This window comes from Trichogramma pretiosum, unplaced genomic scaffold (genome assembly GCF_000599845.2).
Source record: "Trichogramma pretiosum strain Unisexual culture from Peru unplaced genomic scaffold, Tpre_2.0 scaffold36, whole genome shotgun sequence".
In the NCBI taxonomy this organism is placed as follows: Eukaryota; Metazoa; Arthropoda; class Insecta; order Hymenoptera; family Trichogrammatidae; genus Trichogramma; species Trichogramma pretiosum.
Genome location: NW_019641685.1, coordinates 427,850 through 451,516, shown reverse-complemented (window position 1 = coordinate 451,516; position 23,667 = coordinate 427,850). Strand labels below are relative to the sequence as shown.

Sequence of the window (23,667 nt, the reverse complement as noted above, 5' to 3'; positions counted from 1 at the left end):
ATTTACATTTATATTGAAATCAAACAAGAGCTTTTTCTTACATTTTCTATTTTTTCACCTTTTGCGTCGATCGATATAAAATGTCGACATAATTATAAGAAAATCAACAAAACGTCAATGAAGATAATAAATTATTATTTGTGTAGTTTTCTCGAATAAATTAAACATGCTTTGAATCATTAATCGGTGCTTAATATGCTAGAAGTAAGAGGATTTCTGCAGCTCAATAAAGCTCGGAAATTGTTCGTGAATTCAATCCGAGGATCATCAGTTGCGAAGCAGCGAGTGAACAAGAGTTTAAAAAAAAGAGAATGACGGAAAAATGTAGAAAGGTAAAATAAAAAATTTATGACCGTACGTCGAGTGGTTGAAAGCTAGAAAAGCCTGCGATAGAGGAGTTGGAGGAGGAGGAAACAAGAGCAGGAAAACGAGTGCGAAGCGTGTGCAGATATAAGCATACATGCGATGTGTATATGTGTGTGTGCGTGTGTGTGTGTGCCGACGAGATCGTGTTCATTACGATCGTGCCGGTGCGTCCGTGGAGGGAGTATTCCCCATTGCAAGTGACAAATGATTTATCGAGATGACAGGTTGAGGGAGCACAAACTCATTACGCCTCGATCGTCGGCCGCTTGTTCCAGGACTCGAGCGCGTCCGGTGTCTATATCGACTCGAGAGGGACTATGGGCGGCGAGGACGTATCGGATCAGCATATAGCTCGGCACAAATGGCCAGTACAAACAAGCTCGGGCTTAATCCAAGCCCGCCTCGCCTCGGACACGGCTCTCGAGCTCGCTCGGACAGACGCACACCAATTTTCAATATCGATTCGAGACTATCACGCCGCAGCTATAACGTATACGCACGAACGCGTGTCACGAATGTCTTTATACACGACTCTTGCTATCTTCCGACATTTAAATAAATTGTCGATGAACCCCTGATAGAAATGTTCAACGTTAATTATGACCTGACGGCCAAATTATGACCATTTACAATATTTTAAAATACATTATCATTAGTTATGGTTTGTTTTTGACGACTTTTCTATTGCATTGCTAAAAATATTTTGAGCAATTTTTAACCACTTAAACTACGATAATATTATTTTAAGCCTTTACCAATAGATGGCGAGCATCTGAATCTGTAAATCTGCAAGTGTAAAAGTACATATAAGTGTATAAGCCGAAGCATGGCTTTTAGGTATAGCAGGAGTTACATGTTGCAAGTTCTAATGGCCATTTTATGTTAAATAAACATTTTTGTTGACCAGAAACTCGCCATAAAGTACCTCCCAGAGATAAAGTTAAAATAATTTCAATTCTCACTCTATAAATTATTAAGACGTGCATCTGACGTTTTGGAGTAACAATTACTGTACTTGTTTGCCGACGCACCATTGAAGCGCGCAAAAGCAGAGAGTAACTCAAACTGGATTTACTCGGAAGCTTCGGAAAGTCAGTATTATAGTCGAGAGTCTCTTGTTTCGTAGCCATGGCTTAATCTAATTCGACTATTTGCCCCAGCTTCTATCTGCGGATTAACGACTACTACTCATACTACTACTACTACTTGGAGTCCAGTGCGCGCTATATTATGTCCATGCGCTTTCGCATTTAATGCCTAACGGATGACTAACTTTTCGCCATGTGGGAAGCTGCAGCTCGCACAAAGCACTATACGATCGCTAAAAGCATTGGAAAATGCGCTGCATGTTTCGAGTCTGCTGGTCGAATACATCCCCACGTATGTATAGAATCAGTATTTAGTATAGTTCGATCCGGGCTGCTCTTCGGCCGCTGATTTTTGCCACTGGGAGTTGTGCGGGGAGTTGGGCGTGAGAGGGTCTTAACAGAAAATCCATACGTACGTATAGGAACTCGCAGAGCACACCATTAAAACTGGACGAACTTAATCGACGCAGCCGCTTAAATAAACTCGCGCCGTTTGAGGCTATTTCAATGGGTTCTCTTTTACCAAGCCGGGCGTTTGGCGCTTGGTTTTACGCTTCGTGGCGCGCTCCAGTACAGTACTTGTACGAGAAATCCTCTTCAACGCGCCAATATAATCAACTTTTTGCCCCCCGCGCGACTCTACTCCACGCAGCAGCAACTTTTATTACATTACATACATGAATAACATTTTTTTTAACACGCGTGTGTGTACATGAAGCCGCTGTCTTCCTCGCAGCGTATACTCTTCTTATCAATTGCGATCTTGAATAAGCTTTACTCGTTTCAGCTACTGGTTTTTATAATTTATAAATGCTTTTATCTCGCGCGTTGCTTCTCTAGCAAAAAGAAGAAAAAACCTTTGGCGATGAATGAAAAGAAGCGTTTTGTTGCGGGTGCCAGACGCATATTATATTATACTATTGTGACAGCTATGAGATTTTCACATTATATGTCGCAATTATTATGCATGACGTTGAATTTTTTCTTGGCCAAAGACCTCCGCTAGATTCACATATATATCACATTAATTTTTTTCCATTTCATCAGCTATAAGCATTTAAATTCGTTGCTCCGGTGAATACGAATTATATTCACGCGTGTGTAAATTCACGGAATCGTAATCTTCCTTTGCTTTCGTTTCATTAGACGATAATAAAAAAAAAGGATATTAAAAGCCGCACGGCTTGCAACCGAAACCACAGTCTATACTATAGGCAGGATAATTTGCTCGTCTAAGCAATTCGCTCGGAAGCTTCAATATCAATGATCCATCAATCCTGGCCCCGCAGCTCGGACGCGATCTCTTCCGCTATAGGTGTTAGGGCGAGCTTGCGATGTGTACCCTCCTCCCATAAGCAATTAACGTTAATTAGACTCAGCCGTTGGAAAGCCTGTAAATCCTCGGCGCGTACATAGCAGAGCCTGAGCGAAGGGTCGAGCCCGAGCCTAGAGGATATAGACTCGGGGCTTGTCTCTTGCTCGCCGCGCAGCTAAATAGTCCGTACAGCGATAGTTATACTTGTGCGGTACGTCTATGTGCTGCTGCTGCGAGTTCGTTGCAGTTCCTCTCCTCCTTGCGCTCGTGAATCGTCGAGCTGCTGCTATTGCGCACGTATCGCGTAAGCCTATTTGCAGCGATACCCATCGAATAAGTCAGCTGCGGCAGTTCTCATTGAAAGAATCTCCCGAATGGCCGTCCGTAGAGATGACGAGACTATGCGACGGGCTATGAATGCGTCGTAAGCGACTAAGACCTCTTCCCGAGCGCGAACGGTACCTATCGCACTGCTATTTGTGCGAGTGCGCGCAGAAAAGTGAAAAAAGCTGCACCGAAGTCGACGCAAAGTCGCGAGAGTTGCGATGTATGGCATAATATCGATCGGTCGTATGCTGCAAGCGAGAACCAGGCTTACATTTGTATTCCGTCCGAGAAATTCGACTCGCGCACCTATACGCTCAGGCGGCATTAAAATTTGATGCAGCGCAATTTTTCTGCGCCACATCGCTCGCTCGTGGCTTATGCACGTTCGAAGCCTATATTATATTATGCGGATTCGGGCTCAACAATGCGAAGTAAATAGATTCTGATGGCTCTCGAGTCGGTGCGGGCGCACTGCGGCAAAACTAACAGAGACTTTCTAGATATTCGGAGCAGCCTATACCTACGCGTGTATAAAGAGATTGCCTCGTCTATCATGCTTTACTGCGGCGACGCTGCGCGCACCTCGTGCGTAAACGCGTATGCACACGAGCAAACAGACGCGAATACAGTGTTCGACACGAGGAAAAAATATACGTATAATATGATCAAGATTCGATGTGTGTACAGGGTCGGAGAGAAAGAGAGAGAAAAATAGCGTAGAACCAGTGCAGGATGCGTTGTAAATATACTGGCGTTTGGGGAAAGAAAAATTTCACGAGGGTGCGCTAAATCGTTTTCATTTTCGGCAAAAGCAGCAGCTCGTGAGCTCGGCCCGAAGGGCGCCAATACATCAGCGGCTAAGTGCGTGCGCGACTCGAGGGAGAGAGAGAAAAGAGAGCAGATAAGACTCGCTCACACGAGCACACACGCGCGCAGACTAGCTGCTCACGGGCGAAACTGGAGAATTGACGAGCTGCTCGAGAAGCGACGCGCGCCTATGTACGTAAAGAGAGACAAACAAAGGCCCAGAAACGATGTGCGGAACAATGCGCGCGAGCTGCACTTGTTAGCGCCAAAGCCGAGCCAACTGTGCGACACGCGCAGCCCATTATATTATGTGTATCACCTACTCCGGGGGGCTATATGTACTACCCATTACTGAGGTGCAAAGCCGTGCGCAGCCAAAGAACGTTCCAGTCGATTTCTGGCCACACATAATACGCAAGCACGTACCGATCATCGTTATCTATTTAATGCGCGGAGTGAGCTGCATCATGCACAGTCAGCTCGAATCCGTTGGCGGTCCGACTGACCCAAAGCCGCTGCTCGCTGCAACGAGGACACCTCGCCGATTCTCTCGCTCGCGTCCACGCCGTCACAAAATAGTATATAACGCGGCTCGTTTATGGGTGACATCGTTATTTCTTAGGTCTATAATATACGCCGCCGAGTGAGATTTGGCAACGCCGTCGAACGCACCTGCATGTAAGCCGCAATTCATATGCCGCGCGATGTATCGATGATGAATGGAACAAAGCGCGAGAGAGACGATATGACTCGAGAGGAACAAAGTGTAGTTGCAATTCATCGGGGAATGCGCATTCGCGATCGATTTGTGTTCATTTCTTTTTTCTTCTTCGTCGCCGTCTCCGACAAAGTACGATTAAGACCTGCGAGCAATCATCGACTCGCGAGACTTGAAATGACTGGCAGCTGGTGCGCCAATCGAGCTCTCTTATACAGAGACTAGCTCTAGGCGCACTCGAGTCGCGATCGCATTATTGAGCACACAACGCACATAATAAAAGAGAGCTAGAGGACGCTATGCTAATTTATTCAGATTGGGCTACATCGAGAGCTGCAGACGCAGTGTGTACAAGATGCTCGTATATGAGCAATCCCGTGAAAAATTCGTAAAATCCGAGACTGAAATAGCCATTAAAATTTTTGTCCATCGACCCGTGTAATGAACGTTGATAATTCATTGAGGTCTCGGTAACATGGGAAAATTCGGAACAAAGTAGTCGGACCAATCTATGACCGGGTACCAGTAAATAACGATTTAGAGAAATATGATATGAAAAACAATTAAAAATATATTTGTATAGACGACATCTTGTTATTCATGTCCGATCATCATATAACAAGGAAGAAGCATAATTATTACATATTCAAAAGTGGTCATTTTTGATCGAAAGCGGTCAATCACTGATTCAAATACTATACAGCTATTTTTATTTTTCCGAAGAATCGCATTCTACCGTCAACATAACTATTTATTCGTTCATTTAAATTGTATCCGAAAAAAAATCAGTCGAGTTCAAAAAAACATGAGATATGCTGCAAAATGGTATCATAAATAATTTATGTACAAAATGGTTCTGAAGTGAATAGTTCTGAAGCGATTCAATTCCGAATAAGTCACAAAACAAAATATGTAGAATTCAGTCCAAGCAAAGTGCACTGAAAAGTGACTTGAATTATAACATCTATATAAATTAAAGGGTTTCAAATTTTATTAGATTTATTATTAATAATTTGATACATTTTACTTTGCAAATTCATTGATTTTTTTGAAAAATTTAGTATAGTTTTTACGTAATGAGATAACATTGAAGAGACTTAAGATATGCATTATAAATATAAATATGAATTGATCTGCCGATCATGTATATTAAATTTTATAAGTTTATTAAGTTGTTGAATCAATAGGGATTTTCAGATTACTCTTCGTTTAGAATTTCTTTCCGCATGTATCGCCTCGCTATTTGATACCTTTGTGCTTTAATTTGATATGCATATTGAGATGACCCTTTTGTGAAAACGTCTTGCCGCATACATCACATTCATGTGTAATACAATTATGCAATGAATCGATGTGGGATTTGAGGCTACTTTTATGTGTGAATGTCTTCATACATATATCACATTTATGAGTAATTTTATTATGGACCGAATCGATGTGGACTCGGAGATAATACTTGCGTGTAAAAGTCTTTCCGCATATATCGCATGGATATTTGATACCCTTATGCTTTAATTGGATATGCATATTGAGCTGACCCTTTTGTGAAAACGTCTTGCCGCATACATCACATTCATGTGTAATACAATTATGCAATGAATCGATGTGGGATTTGAGGTTACTTTTCTGTGTGAATGTCTTCATACATATATCACATTTATGGGTAATTTTATTATGTACCGAATCGATGTGAATTTGGAGACTACCTTTTTGTGTGAATGTTTTCGTGCATATATTACATGCATAAGTAATTTTATTATGCACAGAAACGACGTGAGTTTTTAGATGAGATTTCCGTTTAAACGTTTTTCCACATGTACCACAGTTGTAGGTTAACTTTTCTTTCACTTTTCGTTTTTTATTTTGGTCACAGTTCAAATTCATGTTCAATTTGTTTGCATTGTCTTCGCCCAATAATTTTTTTACTGTATTAAAAGGTTCTATTTTAATCATTTTAAGATTTGTATAAACATCGCCATATTTCATAAATTGCCTGTGATTTTTAGAATAATCTTCAATCTTTTTAACTGCTGACGAATCCACTTTAGGTTTGACGTCTTCACATTCAAAAACTATTTTCACTTCACTTTCATGATTTTTATCACATTTTAGATGCCTGTAAGTCTGTAAAGAAATAAAAGCTATGTGAGAATTTTCATAGAAAAAGAACTACAGAAAATCAATTAAATATAAATTATCAACACTTACTGAATTTTCTGGTAGAAATGACAAGAGTTTGACGTCTTTAATATCGGGTTTTTCATCAATCACATCAGGTTCATTTACTCTAAGCGACCAATCACTAGGTTCGTCTCTCACTCTGAAATAACCTCAATATGATTATTATGTTATAGATTATTTCTAAATCAAGTTTGAGAAAATGAAGATTACGTGATGGGACAATTGAATAAACCACTGAATTCCATCTTTTCTTTGTAATTATATTAACAATTAACCTCTATACAATGATTTCATAAAAAGAGCTACTATTTATACACTGAAAGACTGGCGAAGTACACTGTACTGTGCTCACTATATTTTGAAAAACTGTGTCGATGCGTCTAGAGCGCCTGCTCAATTTCGCCAACTTCGAAGCATACTCAGTCCTTATCCATGTAGTATAGCGCTATGGCAGGCACGTCAAAACTCCGTGCCGGGCAAATACGAAGGTCATACTTCGTAAACAACATAACGAGCACAGCTCTGTAATGCTCTTTGTTAGTTTTTCCCTGTAGCCCAAGTTTAATTTAAAAATAATATTTCTATCAATGATTTATATTTTATAGGAAAAATGATAAATTCATTCGGTGCGCGAAACACACCGAGAGCTGGTTTTATGAAAATTACTATGCCCCAGCAAATTTTACTATACGTTTAATAGTAATAATTTCTTTTTATGTAGTAAAATTTACTATACATGGCGATTTTCATGGGTTTTTGAGAGTACCTCAGTTGCTATGAAAATAATTATTTTTTCGAAGGTATTTTCAGGATTTTTTTATAGAATCGTTCATATATAATATAGGCGCTAGCTCCGTGACTAGGTGTTTGTAGCAGTGCAGGCGGACGACGGCGTCGAATCCGCACTAATCGCGAGCGCCGTCATTTTCGACCCTGTTTATAATTCACGATCAATCGTGACACAGCCGTCCGCAGCGAAGCTGCCAGCGACAACCTTGTAGGTCGCGATCAGCGCGAGACGGAGAGAGGAAAAAAAGTCGAGCTCTTATTGTGTATAAGTAGCTCAGCCGAACGACTGCACACGCGCGACTATGTAGATATACGTGTACCGAGGATCGGCTAATCGTAATCCGCGTCAGCTCCTGCAACTCTGCGTTATATAAAAAACTCGAAGCAATGAAGAGAGAGAACACCTCCATATATATATGGTCGATCGAATCGAACGCGAACCGCTGCGCATCTTCAACTTTTTGGATCGTAATATCATTTATGGCGCGACCGCCGCGATGACGCGTACCACATTATACGAGCATCGTTCTATGTGTCCAGTGAATCGAACGATCTCGAATAATGGTCCTACGTGACAATGCGCGGAGGAGACTCGGCACGTCGCTAGTCCTATATTTGCAGCAGCCATGTGCACCATCACGATTGTCTACGCCTCGAAAGCCAAGTCGGCGGGAATATCTCTCTCGTGAAAGTGCAAAAAAGTACACGTCGCTGCCTGTGCGAGGGCTGCTTCTACTGCGAAAGCTCGAGCTATAGCTCGGAGCTGCTGCTATACGTCGAGACGAGAGACAAGAAAAGCGAGATATAGGCAGAGTCGCCCTTTTTGGTCGCGCGGCGCTCGCAAGTTGCACGGCGCATGCCGCAGATCGATATAACGCAATCACTTAGCGAATATTAATAAATGAGCGAGGTGGCTGCGAGGACGCCCTCGTCATTTTCTTGCAGCTCGTCCTCGTCGTCGTCTGCAGCCTACGTATTACAAGACCTGCAGCTCGTGCCGCTATAACTGCATTTATTATTATCATTATTATTATTATTATAGGTACCCCCATGCGCGCCGCGTTGTTTTATCGAGTCGGTAATTAATTAGCTATTTCGGAGGAAAGCTGCTACGCCGGGAGGACGCGTCTAATGAAAAATGGCCTTCGCGTAGTTTACGTTTAGTTATATACTGCAGGCAAATGCTTCATGAATGAATGACTAGGAAGGTGGTATACGATGGCTCGACGTTTCGAGCCGAGCTCGGAGCACTCGAGTTTTGAGTCTCGACTGCCTCGCGCTACTATTATACCTCATACGTCCCGAGTTCATTTTCCAATGCGATTACTCGTCCGCGCCTATACCTATATAAGAGTCGCGTACCTCTCCCGGCTCCGCCACATTTTCAGCTATGCGCTATATAGCTATACAGGACTGCCAGTATACGGAGGCGCACGTATCTCTTCTGTTGGCGAAAATTTCGCGCCCGCGTGCTATATAAGCGAATACGTGTGCTGCGCACCATACACGATTCCTGCTCTCTCTCTCTCTCTGCTTTAGCCCTAGCAACGCTATTGATTTCCTACTCTCTTGGCTTCTACTTCGTCGACTCTCTCTCTGCTATAAATGTGTGTATGTGTGTGTGTGTGCGTCGAGCAGCATCGCGCCCGCTATGTACGGTTCTCTCTTGTGCCGTACGTACACTGCGTGCAGCCATCAACGGAGCCTCGCGCGCGAGAAATACCCGCACGGCGCAGTCCTGACGTCGAGCTCTGCTGCTCCGAGTACGGTGTAGTCGCTTTTACACCCCGTCGCGCTCCTTCGATAGTACATATTCGCCGCCTCAGAATTCGAGCTTACGTTGTATGCGCGCCTGTAACGTAACGTCGTGCGCTGCACGAGACGACCTATCGCAAGCTTTGCTCTGTGTACTCTTCGCTCGCCGACTATATAAACCTATTCCCTGTGTAGACGACAATCAAATTTCCAACTGATTCTCTGCTCTCTCCCTTGTATACTCGCGCTTGCTTATGCACACAAATATGGACGAGTGAGATCAAGGATTCTATTGTCGCCGCTGGCGTTTCCAACATTTGCTACGTACGACCCATTGGAGCTCCCACAAAAGCTCCGGTTTGCGTACTGCTATATAGGACCTTGATTATCGACTGTGCCCACGTCGAGTCGTCGATTCGATTAGTTCGAGTGCTGTGTTTCGGCCGCAGCTTAATACCACATAACGTAACGCAGCAGCAGCAGCTCCTATTTCGCATTAAGACACTCTGGGTAATCCAACGCTCCTTATCATTTTTCGCCGCGCTAATTTTCACGCGAGACAGATTGTATCGCGTGCGAGCAATATAAATTCGTTTCATCCCGCAAGCTGCCGAGCTGATCGAAATCCGAGAGGGAGGGAAGCTGCTTTTTATCTCTTCTTTTTGAGTAGACGCGCCTGCCTCGATGTATCGGGATGATATCGTTAAAGCGAGCTAACTGCAAATTCGTGCCGCACGCAGCTTACATTGTCCGTGCAATTAAGGAGAATCAACGACGACAACGAGGCCGACGATACAAAGAATCCTCCGAAAAGCTCATTGCGCTAATTCATCCGAATCCTCCGCTTCAAACTTTAATACGGCCAAATATATACCACCGAAATTTATTTGCTTTCTTGCGGACCCGACTTTTTACGTGTTCCGAGCTGTAAGCGACCGACATCGTGTAGCTTATTGCCTTAAATTGTCCAAAAAGACCGAAGAAGAAGACGAAGAAGAAAATTTTTTTGCGGAAAAAAACGAATCGCCGGTTTTATTTTACACAAATAGTCTCACGGTTTACTGCTGTAATCCATTCGCTTCGGCGTAGCAACGCCGGAAGAAAAACGGCTACCGTCTAATACCCTACGTGATGTGTGAGTGTGCGCATGTATACATATAACTATATACAAATGATCTGGATAAAGAGGCTTCTTTCTCTCTCGAATTTTACCTAGCTACGTAGCTCTAATGCACGCTGAAAATAAAATCGTATCTGACACGAAAAGGCTTTTTCCTTAATTCAGGCCGCGCTTAAGTACACATATAAAAAAATTCTTGGATATACTTCACGCACGTATTTTTACATCTCAATTGTATTGAAACGCCGTAAACAATCTATTATTTCCCGAATCATTTCTCGATGAATGTGGAGAAAAAAAATTACCATGCGTCGATTGAGTAAATAAAGTGTATTCGACTAACAACAAAAAAAACTCGCTACGTATGTTTTGTTGCAATTTTCGAATCACCGCTCGAGTTGTATATTCTGACGAATGAGCTCGTAAATGGCAATGATGTATCCTCGGAATGTCCATCGTTTGTTTTTCTGCACAAAAATTTAATTAAATACTCAATCATAGCGCTGCCAGTAAAGTATAAACAATTCAACTTTGGCTATAATCTCATAAATTTTGCAAAAAATGAAAAAATGATTGAGTTATAATTAAAAAAAAATTCTCGAACATGAGCTTCGTGCATATAAATAGATTCATAAAAAGTCAATGTGATCACTTTCAAGTAAAAATTTAAATCCCCACACTTGTGTACATAGATAAAACGCAACATGCGTTATACACACAGTAGACGTTGTTTTCGTTTTCAAAACGTTTTCAAAAACCCACAACATTATTTTAAATTTTCACACGTTCGGACTTGGAATCTCGCTGATATTTACCATTTGAAACCGTTTGAAAGCAAGCAAACACGTGATAATTTCCAAGATACATGAATGATAATAAAAATAGACAATCGCCAATCCTTACTAAAGATACAAATTTATCGATGATCAGAGACTAGATGAGGGTTTCAAATGTATCGTTTTTTTTTGTACAGACCTCGATGACATCATATTGAGTCATGGATTCATCGCTCGTTAATCACTCGTTCAACACTCGTTAAGAGTAATGTACACGTGTTGAAATGATTCGAGAAGATGCGCAGCTACTGCTGCTACTCGTTGAATTTTATAATCGACGCAAACATTTATGCAAAATTTTAGCACCTTATCATTTCTGTCAATGCTGGTTAGCGTAGATATTTTTTTCTACGGCTGACACTCATTTATATTTCAAGTCGCGCGCAGCAAAGTAAAAACAAATAAATGGCGCGCTCGAAAGTTTGCCAATGATTAGGTAGCGCGAAGCAAATTGAATCGCGTCGAAATTTACTTTCATAGAGACGTGCGCGCAGGTAACGTTAGTCGCTCGATCATTACGTAAGGCAAAAAACACATAGAGGAGCGCCACATAATAGAGCTGGCCGTAACACACAGCCAAGCTGGCAATATTATCGTTAAATTGTATATAAAGGTCGTCCTCTCTCTTTCTCTCTCTGAGTCGGCAAAATGATGTCAGAAGTAAAGTTCAATTGCGCGTGAAGCATGTTCCCGTTACATTTCGAACGTGTGCGGCGGGCAAAGCTATGCTCTAAGACGACCAAATGATTATGCTGTTAGCTTTGGGTTATAGCATAAGCTCGGGTCCATAGCTATGCTCGTAATTTCGACGACCGGCTGTTCACACCTGATAAAACACCTCTGCTATATAGACCCACAGGCCGTCGCGAGCACATCTCAATTCATGCAAATTCCCCAGCTGCTGGCATCGCTCGACTTGGTCAAATGGTTCGAGAGAGCAAAAAAGAGGCTGGTCGTTACTGCGTACTTGTCCAATTTGTTCGCCGCTAATCAACCGGATATATATTATTCCTTTTCGTCATGGGCTTATAACGGCTAAAAACGTTGACGGTCGCAATTGGCTTTGGAGATGTATTAGTGCGCGTTTACAGAATGAATTAATTGCAATTGATAATGTAACGATCTCGTGCACACACAGGAACCGGAGCTGCTACATTAAGATACGTAATGTTTATTTTTCGCGCGCAGCGGTATTAACGTCGGAGTTCCAACGAAGCAACTTGACTCAGCACTTGTGCTGCATGGCTACAAGCGTGTCAGGGGCAGGAAGATCCGCCGAAATCGATCGCTCGTGTAATGCGTCGTTGAAATTTCTTCCCAGGTTCGCGTCTTTTCTCGATACTATGAGAGCCTATCACTATCGCTTATCGTGATTTTTTAATCGGTATCAATTAGGGAGGACACTGAGAATTCCTGGTAAAGTCAAAGATTTCTAGTCCGATTAGATATAAGGCCAAAGTAAATATTGAAGATGAAAATGACCAATGAGGCTTGACTGTTATTAAATCGAGCTCGTTAAAAACGGGTAAACTCTTTGAGGATGAATGAAACGTTTATCATTTTGTCCCTAGCACGACCCAATATTAATCAATTTACACTTTAGGATCGGTCTAGTTTCACGTTCGAAGGAAATTTTGGAAGTGCAAAAACGATTTTCGATACTTCAAAGGAGGTAGTTGTCGTTCGGTCGCAATCGACGTCGGCAAATATACATCCTCCAGCTCGAATAGTTGCAGCAACACAATAGAAGGAAGGCCGCGGTGATCCGACAAGAGCAGCAAACTGTGTTATGAGTGCAGCTGAGGCGCCGATACGTATAAGCTTCAATCGAGGGAGAGAGAGAGGCGATGTGCCGGCTAGATTACAGACCGCTCAAGTGCAAGAAACTGCGCCTCGAATGATGTAACAGATACATCGGTGCAGGAGTAACGAGTGCGGAGAAAGTTTCGGAGAGTTTATATACACTTGCCGTATAGACTTTGGCTCTGGCAGTGTGTATCCGTGCTGTGCAGCGCGATAGACGTCGGCGGAGCTATATACGTACGCTCCCACTGCTCAATCGCAGCGCGAGCTCTATAGAATGCCGAAATCGAAAGTGAGCCACCTTTCTCCGGATGATTCTCTTTCTCGTGCACAGTACACCGTCGCCGTCGCCGCCGCTGCTGCTGCTGTTGCTGTTATATAGCCATGCAGCTCAATGCCGAGTGCCTCCGATTCGGGTCAAGTTCAATGCTATATAAGAGAGCTGCCACTGGCTCCGCGCTCCATTTCACCGCGCGCGCGAGAGTACGTATATAGCCGCCCACCGCCGCCGCCGCCGTCGTCGTGCACATAAGAGCTGTTGTTTATATTGCACCGGCAGCCGACTCGGATCGTAATTGCGTAATCGCGAGGCGGGCGCGTGCCCGGCCGGCCGGCGTACATATATAATATACACAGGCGAGCTGCTGCGGTGTCAATGACACGTGAGCCGGAGCACAAAAGCTCGACAGTGTGCCACTATACTTATGTACTGTACCTGCCATCGCCACTCGACTGTGAAAAACCAATAAGATCGACCGATGTACGACGTGTACCTGACACTTCCGACCTGTGCTTAGCCGCGTACTCGCGCGAGTCGCGTTAGCTTCGAGATCGTCGTTATATTGTATTAGGCGCGAATTCTCACGAGCTAGCTGCTCGGCGCGAATCGCCTTCTGCACGCGAAACTTCGCGGCAGGAAGTAACTACGCTCGACACGACTCCCGCACATTGCGTCTATAATGTAGGTTTTGCGAGTTTCGCGCTTTGGGAGGAGAAATCGTTACGCGTCAAAAGCGATTCGCGATGACACAGTCATTTTGCTAAATATAATATGAGCTAGCTGCCTCACTAGGCCGCCAATTTTTACCGATATTTAGATTATGCAACGTAGCTATCTCCTTTTTCTATAATTTTTCGGACTGGGCTTGGCTCTATTGTACCGCGAGTACTTTTGCCTCTTCGAGCGCGAATTCAGTGCGAATTTGATCGGCAGCGTATTTTTTTCTCTCGATCTGGCCTGCGATTTCCCCAAAGTCATCGGAAAAAATATATAATACGCTACGTGACGCGAAGATTAGACAGCGTGATCACAATCGAAATCAAAACAAACTCCCCGAACGCGTTACATTCGAGCAACGATCGCGAATTTCATCCCGTGCGTAACAGTATGATCGTCGAAATTTATATGGAAAACCAAAAGGCCATGCAAGAGCGGACTAATTTATTCATCTGTATAACGCAGGCGCGTATACATATGCGATAAGTAAAGTCGAATAAATTTTTCAAAATGAAATCAACGTCAGCGACTGACGAGCGCTAAGTGAAAAGTTGCCGCGATGTTGCGCTGCTGCGCTTGGCATATGCAATTTACTGCGTGCTCGAGCCTCGGCGCTTCCATACAGTACATTACAGTACACACACACACATACACAGAGCCATGCGCGTATATCATTGAAAAGTGTATACATAAACATAATACATTATATGGCTTGTAGTCTGTTTTGCGCACGCACACAGAGCTATACGTTGGAGCTCCGCTTAGTTGACTGACGTACGCACGTATATATCTAACGGAGCAGAGCAACGCATATACGTGTGCGCCGGGACTTTAATCTGGTTCGGGATGAGCTCGCAGAAGAGGATAATCGAAAGATCTAAGCGTTTAATATGCTGCCTAGCTGCGCTTCGTCGATTAACTTGTCGTCACCGTAGGCTCTCTCGTGTGCGATCCTCGTTACGGGCCCGTCGTCGCCACCGACGCAGCCGCTCCTGCATATCATAATGTGTATTACGTACACACGTTCGCGTTCGAAATTGTCAGCGAAACGATTTTAAACAAACACGTAGCGTATTAGAATAACAGCCGCGAGCGACCAAAAAGACCCGTACGCGCATCACAGGGATCGTGTGATTTTGCTCCTACAACTTAACGTATGGTTTTTGCTACCGATTTGTAGTATCCTCTCTTTCTCTCTCTGCTAATGCCCATGTAGCTATCTTCCGAAAAAGTTTGAGTGCGAACAAAAGGAGCCGAGAGATAGAAAGAGAGAAAGAAAGCGCTTATACTTAAACGGGGTGAGAGCAGAAAATACTGCTCGAGTGCCGAGCAAACCTTGTCGTCGGAATGTAAAGAAGAAAAAGACGAAGAAAAAGAAGAAGATGATGATGATGAGGAGGAGAATGCGAAACGCCCGCAGAGCACGAGTTTTTCGTCCTATACCACTCGAGTATCGTCCTGCCTGACTGCTACACAAACTTATATGTATATACATCGCGAGAGCGTCCAAAATTAAATTCAAGCCAATTCAAGTGTTAATTGCAACTTATGCGCGATCTTATGTGGCGGCAGCTATACCCGCTCGAAAATAAAAACGTCAAAAGGATTATTATACGTGCTGCTGCGTGTCGACGCGCAAGAGAGCCACAATTGTAATAACGCACGTCCGATTCTCTCTCTCTCTCTCTCTCTCTCTAGTCGGTGGTGTCTATTGCGGTTGCGAAATTATTATATTTCTGCTCTTTCTCTCTCTCCCATGGGCGCATCACGCTGAACGCGATTCCCTCCGAAAAATATCGATCTGCCTCGAGAGAGAGAGAGAGAGAGAGAAACGGCATATAACGGCGAAGCTGCTGCCGTACGTGTGTGTGACTCATGCACCCTCCACCGCCGAAAATTCACAGACTTATACATACCCACTTGTACGTCGCGGGCATCTCTATATATACACGTGTAATACGCAGAAATCGTGGCGCGATGCAAAAAAACAGCGCGAGTGTAAAAAAAGTCGAAGAAAAAACAGGACACGCGGATTTTTTTTAGTCAAAGAATTCGAGACTGAGTCGAGAACTGTTGCTTATGCTGCTGCTCGTCCGCAGAGGCCACAACGGATCGCCGATGATACAAGAGCAGAATTTGACCGCGATGAGTTACTTCCTTCACCTGTGTGTGCATTGACGACATTTTTTTTAACTTTTTTGTCGATTTTTGGCTCGCCACTGTAAAGAACAAAACAGATCGTGTACATATAATATATTTTGAATCGCACTCTCGATTTGGACAGTACTGCATGTACCTATTTTCTTCATTGCGATTTAATTGTTGTAATTTTCTGGCTTCACGTCGGATCTTTGAAACGATTCACAAATAGGTTTATTTTGCGTGCTCCGCTTTTATTATTTTCCAATCTCGGCGTTAGTGAGATTACTTGTACGATGTCTGTCTGTCATCAGCGGCTATTTCTAATGCTTTATCGAATTAGACTCGCGATCGCCGAGATAATTTTACGAGCTCGACAAGTGTATATAATGTAAAAAATTTGCTGATGCATTTCTTACAAAGACATGCTCGCAGGAAAAAATCGAATTCACCGGAATCGATGAAGTCAGTAAACGGCTGGGACGCGCGGATCGTTAAAGAGTTTTGTGAATGAACACGGCGATATGCAAAGTTATCCACATATCGAATTGTTTTTCTGAAAAACGGCGCGTCGATGACTAATGAAGCCGAGGCTCTGCCGTAGCAGCACACTCGATCGAGACGCGAGAGCGCGTACAAACGTGCGTATAAAAAAGCAGCCAGGCTCTCGTGCAGTCTCCTGCGTATCAGCAAAGCGCCAGTATATAGGCATTGGCAGTCGCGCAAAGAGCAGCTCGCTCCGGCGCGTCGATGATCGGGCACCGAACGAAACGCGCGCGTCGGCTATAACGAATGAGTATTGATTCGAGCAACAGGACTGCTCGTCGTTTATGCGAAACGAGAAACCTGTATTGAAAATTATACCGATTTCATTTGGTCGATCATCGACGCGATGCTCCTTCTGCCATAATTTCCCTCCAATAAGGAACTGATCGCAATGAGATATATACGTACGCAGGACAGGGTAACGCCTGCTTCTTGTGTTTTTCGCTTCTCTCTCTCTCTCTCTCTCTCTCTTTGGTCGATGAGCGTACAGCTGATGTAAGCTTTATCGAGCTTATGCGCGCTTGGCCCCCCGACGCATTCACCTGCATTAAGCCCGGGCATAATCTTTCACTCGATGATCAATATGTTACGTTATAAATACGTACGCGTATATAGCTGCTACGCAGGTACGCCACGAGAGAGGATCAACTCTACATCGAAGTAACCGTGAATTAACCTTGGTGGTACATTGAAAAAGTATTTTCCACGCACACGGCGAGCGCGCGAGAGCTTAGACGCCTCGCGAAGGCTTCCGGAATAATAAATATTTATTTTGCCATAAATCGTCGGGTGAATGTTTTTCTCCGCGGCAGCCTGTGGGTATATACACTATAATCCGCCGATGATCTTCAGTTTAGAGCGAGATCTATTTTGATATTATTAGATAATTAAACGCATGCTCGCGATCGAGCTACGAAACCAGTTAAAATTGATGACCTTGCGCACGCGCGTACGATCGCGGCAGCTCTCATTTCATCTGCCGCTCGATGACAAGATCAATATCAATTCACAGCTTAATAACGCGTGTTTCATATAATTATATTGCGGCTTCAAAACGATAAATCGAGTCGTATCGATCGCATACGTGCCGAGGGAAAAACGTTTCAACAACATTGAGATTGCGATTTCGGGTTCAGTACTTTAAACTCAATTCGACAGAGCTTTAATCGACCGATTCAACATTAGAAATGGGTGAAATATTTAAAGCAAAAAAATGAGTCTCGAAGGACCTTGGCGAGAGATTCGAGAGCCTTGAATCTGGGAAACGTCAGGGAGCAGCAGCACCGACTAGAACACACATCGGTGCAGCAGCATCAGCAGCATCCTCCGCGAATCTCGGTGGCGGCGACGGCGAAATAGAGAACGAGCGTGAGAGCAGAGAAAGATAGAACGAGAGAGAGAGAGAGAGAGAGAAAGCGCGCAGGCGCGCACCACCGCTCGAAGCTCGGTCCTTTTCCCCCCTGCTCTAGCTCCTCTTCTCGGCGGCGGCGTCGCGACGCGTATGTACCACGTCGTGCAGAATGTATCCCCCTACCGCGGCGCTGAACCAACCCGCAGGCTCCGCAGGACTCATCTTCGTCGAGTGCTCGCTACGAACGAGAGAAAGAGAGAGAAAGAGAGAGAGAGAGAAGCAATAGAGAAAGAGAGAGAGAGATAACGCGTAGCGGTGTGCGATCGAGGCGCAACTCCGGCGCGAGGAGCAGCCGGCAGGAGTGGGGCAGGGAGCGCGCGCTTAGCGCTCTCCAAGCGCTAAGGTATTTAAGGTACCGAGGCCCGGCGCGCCACGAGTAGTCGACTCGTATGCGGTGCGCCGGCTTCAACAGGCCCGCAACAGCCGTCGCTGAGCACGCACACACACATACGCACACGCACCTTTTTTTATTAATATAGAAAAACAAACAAACGAATTTTGCACGTACGCAGGTAGTAGAGAGCTAGTGCACCATTGCTAGCTCGTCATCGTCGTCGTCGTCGTCGTCTCGAATCGACATCGTATCTCAGGATCGTGCGGTGGAAGCGCCACTGCCGCCGACGCTGAGTGCCAACCCCGAATCGAGAGCGCAGGTTTACTGCCGCAAGCTGTCATCCGCAGCTAATCTCTGTCGTCCGACGATTGCTCGACGAGGAACTCGTCCTGCGAGCCGATCGATCACAGTGCTTTCAGTATCGCAGCTCGTTCTTTTTGTATTAACACAGTGTTATCTCGCGAAAGTTACAAATAATCAGCGTTGACAAGCTGCTAATAAGCCGCAACGCGAGTCGTGAGTGCAACTTTTACATATATAGACTGAACTAGTCGACTCGAAAAGTCGAATAATTCGCAAATCGCTTCGAGGAGTGAGCCGCAGTAACGCCGACCTTAACGCAACTGCAGCAGCAGCAGCAGCAGCAGAGATACGAAGCTTTTCCTTGCTACGAAGAGTTCTTCGATCAAAAGGTAAGTCGCTCGCATATAACACTCGCGTTTTTATTTTTATTTTTTAATAAAAAGCCCAAGTATCTCTCTTACTGTTAAAAATCGTCGAGTGTGGGAATCGAAAAACGAGAGCGAGTGAATTTAACCCCCTGGCGACTGTACAGCTTGGACGGATATTTCGACTCTGAAATTTATAATCCTCCAATTTTTCGGGACATTTTTGGCATCGCAAACCGCGACGTTCGATGCAGTATTACGGAGGCTCGATCATAAATAATTTGTACTTCGGTCTTCGTGTGTCTGTGTGTGGTGTCGATGTGCGAGAATCAATGTGTCACAAATCAATGTGTTGTAAATGATAAACAATCTTAAATCGTAGCTCTGCTGTGTGTTGTGCCTCAAATTAGTGATTAGTGTCGACGATCTAGAGATTCACGCAAAATCGCGTTGTTCCGAGTTTTTACCTTTTTTTTCTGCAGCTCTTGCCCTTGGAGCTCGTTAAAATTTGGGGAAACGCGCGAGCGAGCGCACGTAGATCCCGTTTTTTCGCGGACTAAACAGTCGTCGTCGTCGTTGTCGCGCGTCGAGAAAAAAGCTTTTTTGCGATCGAGGCCTCCTTTGGAGAGTCTTTGGAGCTTGCTGCATGTGTTTTTGCTTAATTAGCTGCAGGCAGATCCTGCGGATAAAGCGTCGGGATTATATAATGTTACATCGCGGAGAGGCCATAGAAAGAGAGAGATACTTTAACGAGATAATGATACGTGTTCGCGTGTTTGCGTTACGCGAGACTTGGCATACATATAAATATAAATGCTGCACAAACTACGCCGAGCCGAGCACGCGTAAGATATTCAGGATACATAGTCGCGCTCGTCCGCGGACTATTTGACGTATACTCGGTATATCGCACAGAGTCGCGCGGTGCATCGCTCGAGTGTGTCGCGCCAAGCTGTACGGAGCAAAGATCCTTGCGTATACGCACTCGTCCGCGAAAGCTCGGCTGGGCTCTGCTTCGCGAGCACTCGCTGAAATTTCTCGGAACTCGAGTAATCGAGTCGAGCGCCCGATGAGTGCAATTATGTAAGATGATTCGCGCAGAATCGAGCCACAACAATAGGTGCATATCGCACGGGAGCGCGCATTTCTAAAATCATGAGAACGTCGATGAGTACACGGAGCGAACAAAAGAAAATCGGCCTGCGCTCGCGAGGCCATTAATCAGCGTGGACTCGATGCTCGCGCGCCTTCCGATCCGTCCTCAGTTCAGGCCATACGGACGATGATATAATAATCGCGTCAAGGATCGCAGCTCTCGCGAGCATCGACAATGTGTGCCGATAACGCCGCGTGTCGTCTACTGTAGAAACAGCACATTTGCCTGTACGCAGCTTCGTACCTATATAAGTCAGCCAAAGTAAACAGTCATACTTTTTGATTGTATGGAATCGGAGCTCGGTATTAGCTCGGCGTGCATATATGCGTGCGTGAGGCCGGTGACAAAATCCATCCGACACGCGTCGCTGCGCATTAGCATACAATCAGCGAGTCCGTCGATCTCTCTCTCTCTCTCTCTCATTCTGTTACAATCGAGCTCGCGGCTTTGTACGGAAAATCGCAATTCGAGCCCGATCCCGCGGCAACGGCGCTGTGTATTCTCGACGGGGCACGCACTACGTACGCGATCGACTCCCGCGTGCGACAAATGCTGCACATCGTCTGTCTCCGTGTGCGTATATGTGTAAGTGCACATCCGCGCGCAGTGCAGTCGACCAAATTCCGCGCTGCATTCCTCGCTCCTGTCCGTCTGTTCGTGTGTTACGTGCGGTGCGCTCACTTTCGCGCGGTGCACGTCGTCCTGCACGTACGTGTATGCGCTATACCGTTAGCGCGCGCGTCGATTTTTCTCCTGCTACCATGGCAATTTCGAGGCTTTTTTTCCCGAAAATTCTCGCGCGCAACTTTTTTGTCGACGACGACGACGAGCGAGCGAGTAAGAAGAGCTCGAGCATGCCTCGTTGCAACTGTAGTTTCCACGCAGGCGTCCCGCACGCAGACTGAATTCTCATATTATCGAGCCGATTATTCGCCTCGGCTTGACGAGTATAGCCCAACTGCAAGAGCTGTGTATTCTTCTTTTATACGTGTAATATATAGACGAGTCGAGAGAAGAGGCTCGTGCCACATCGTAGCTATAATAGAAAGCTGCGTACATCCGAAATTCGCGATGACTCGACTCGACTCGCGACTCGTAGGCAAAAATTATTCTTCGCCGATCTCTCTCTATGCCGTGTAGGAATATCGCCGCGAGAAATCCGATACACGCACGCCCCCATAATGCTATTTCCTCGGGAGAGGAAGATCGCCACGCAGAGAGCAAGAGAGAGAAAAAGAGAGCACGGACACACGCACTCGATTCTGCCCTCGAACGTCCGACAAAAGAAAGACCAGCACGAAGAAGCGAACGAAGAAAGAGTTCTATCGCGTGTTGCAGTCGCGGCCGGAGAGAGAGAACAAAAAATCACACAATTCTGCCTCGAGTGCGCGGCGTGCGAAAAGGAGCCGGTTTTTTCAAGCCTGACTAATGCATGTAGATATGTATACCCTATACACTATGGCCAACTCTGGTATGGTCGATCGTACACGCTGGTGGTGGTGGTGGCGGCGGCGGACCAAGCAGCAGCAGTCAAGGATTCGAACGAGAGCAGCAGGTTGCATTGTCTGCCAGCAGAGACTCGCGCAAAGATGCTGCTGGACTCTCAGTTGCTGCTGCTTTCTCAGCGCTACTCGCAGCAGCATCTCTCACCTATATCTTGTCCTCCTATCTCGTATACCTATCTCGCATACTGCAAGACTATATTCCAGAGAAAATCTAGAATTGCTTGTTTAAGCGATATATATCCAGCTCGCCTCTCTCTCTCTCTCTTTCTCTCTCTCTCGAAGCTCGTGTCGTCGCACGACGGATTTTTGGTGGAAATTCTATCTCCGTTCTGGCTCGATGATCTAACGGTGCGCACATCATGAGTGCAGTCATGCGGCCATCGATAACCAAAATCCAGCGGTGTACAGTCGAATTTTCGACGCAACGATCGCTTTTGCCGCAACTTTTGCCTTCGAGAGATTATTCTAAGCTCTTCGAGGACGTGCCGTCGGCGTAACGGTGAAGCACATCGAGTGGCTTCCCGAAATTATGAGGAATATATATTGTTTTCTTTCAAAGACACCTGACTCGCGCGTAATACGTTACCGCTACCTCTTTTCAATTGGATAACGCCTCGAGAGACGAGGATCTTTGCTTTGCTCGCGCCCGAGTGATCCTCGAGTTGCGCAACTTTTTCTCTTTGAACAAACAATACGCTCGATCAACTTCAAACGCCGTAGTGAGTAACGAAAAGCGCGTGTTTGCTTTGCAAAGATTTTATATGGAATTACGTCGGGTAATAGGCGCAGCGCAAAAAGGACCGTAAACCAATGATATTTGTACTCGAGTCCTTGTAGTCGTTAGTCGGCTAAAATTGTTCGCTTGTTTTTCGTCGGAATCCAATAAATGAAGAGCGCTCGGCGAAAATTAGTCCGCCTCGTCGATGTTTGCCAAGCCAATTGCCGCGGCCGAATAGAGCCATAAGCCGGAGTCTGAATCCGCGCAACGATCATTGCAAAGGAAAATCAAAATCTAATATCCCAGCGAGCTTTTGTGCGCTTGTGTGTGACGGTCCCTTGAAAAGGTTTTCAAAAGAAAACTGCCTCACTTTTTCAACCATCCAAGCGCGTTTTATGAAGCACACCGAAGCGAGTATATATACACTCGCTCGCTTTTTGCTCTTTCTTTCCTTCTTTTTTTCGCGCATATAGTACACTGTCGTAATTGCTCTTATATTTTAAGGGAATCCACTCAGGGCGCGCTTCAAAGTTAATTTTCACCACCCCCTCGCCCCTCTACCACGCTAAATTACTTCCTAAAAGTCGCGGAAAATTTTCATGAAAACTCTTTACCGGCGCAAAAGGTGTGCTGCTTCTGCTGCTGCGAGAGAAAGAGAGCTATGGTGCGAGGTAGTTTGCACGCGTAGAAAAGACACTCGACTCAAAGAGTAATATTTTAATAAAGTTTTTAACGGTTTGACGAGAGGTGTTTGTATAATTAATTTCCATGATTTTTCCGTTGTAAATTCATTTAGCTGCCGCATGAATCATAGCGCGCTGTGCATTAACATCCAATTATACGATAATGCATAAAATGTGCATATAATGTGAAAAATGAAGAGCCGATGCCGTTTCGGAATGGCTCTACGGAGATTTGTCTCAGATTTGTATTTTCGCGACTTGCCACCTGCGTCGCTACTAGTCGGGTAGTTCCCACAAGTAATTTTGGAAATCTGCCCCATTATAAAGATTTATTTCTGAAAACACTCTATCATTTATATATAATTGTCTGCGAGTAGAGATTAAATTAACTCTAACAAAATCATT

At 44.9% G+C, this 23,667-nt stretch overlaps 2 protein-coding genes across 3 annotated transcripts in view; one reads left to right on the top strand and one right to left on the bottom strand.

Annotated features, from left to right (window-relative positions):
* The window catches only part of LOC106651019 (zinc finger protein 431-like), a 30,721-nt gene extending 23,592 nt beyond the window's left edge, over positions 1-7,129 (bottom strand). Inside the window, exons 1-3 of the mRNA XM_014369343.1 lie at positions 7,013-7,129; positions 6,830-6,941; positions 6,302-6,745 (exon numbers count right to left, since the gene is read on the bottom strand). Coding sequence (XP_014224829.1) covers positions 6,302-6,745; positions 6,830-6,941; positions 7,013-7,047 — 591 coding nt within the window. The 5' untranslated portion in view covers positions 7,048-7,129. The remainder of the gene's footprint in view (positions 1-6,301; positions 6,746-6,829; positions 6,942-7,012) is intronic.
* LOC106651020 (mucin-17) overlaps positions 1-23,667 on the top strand; it is a 75,689-nt gene that overhangs the window by 11,100 nt on the left and 40,922 nt on the right. The window contains exon 1 of one of the 2 annotated variants that reach the window (XM_014369344.2): positions 18,607-19,224. The exons of the other annotated variant lie outside the window; for it this stretch is intronic. The gene's annotated coding sequence lies outside the window, so the exon portion shown is untranslated. Of the gene's footprint in view, positions 1-18,606; positions 19,225-23,667 lie in introns of those variants that run through there. 2 annotated transcript variants of the gene reach the window in all.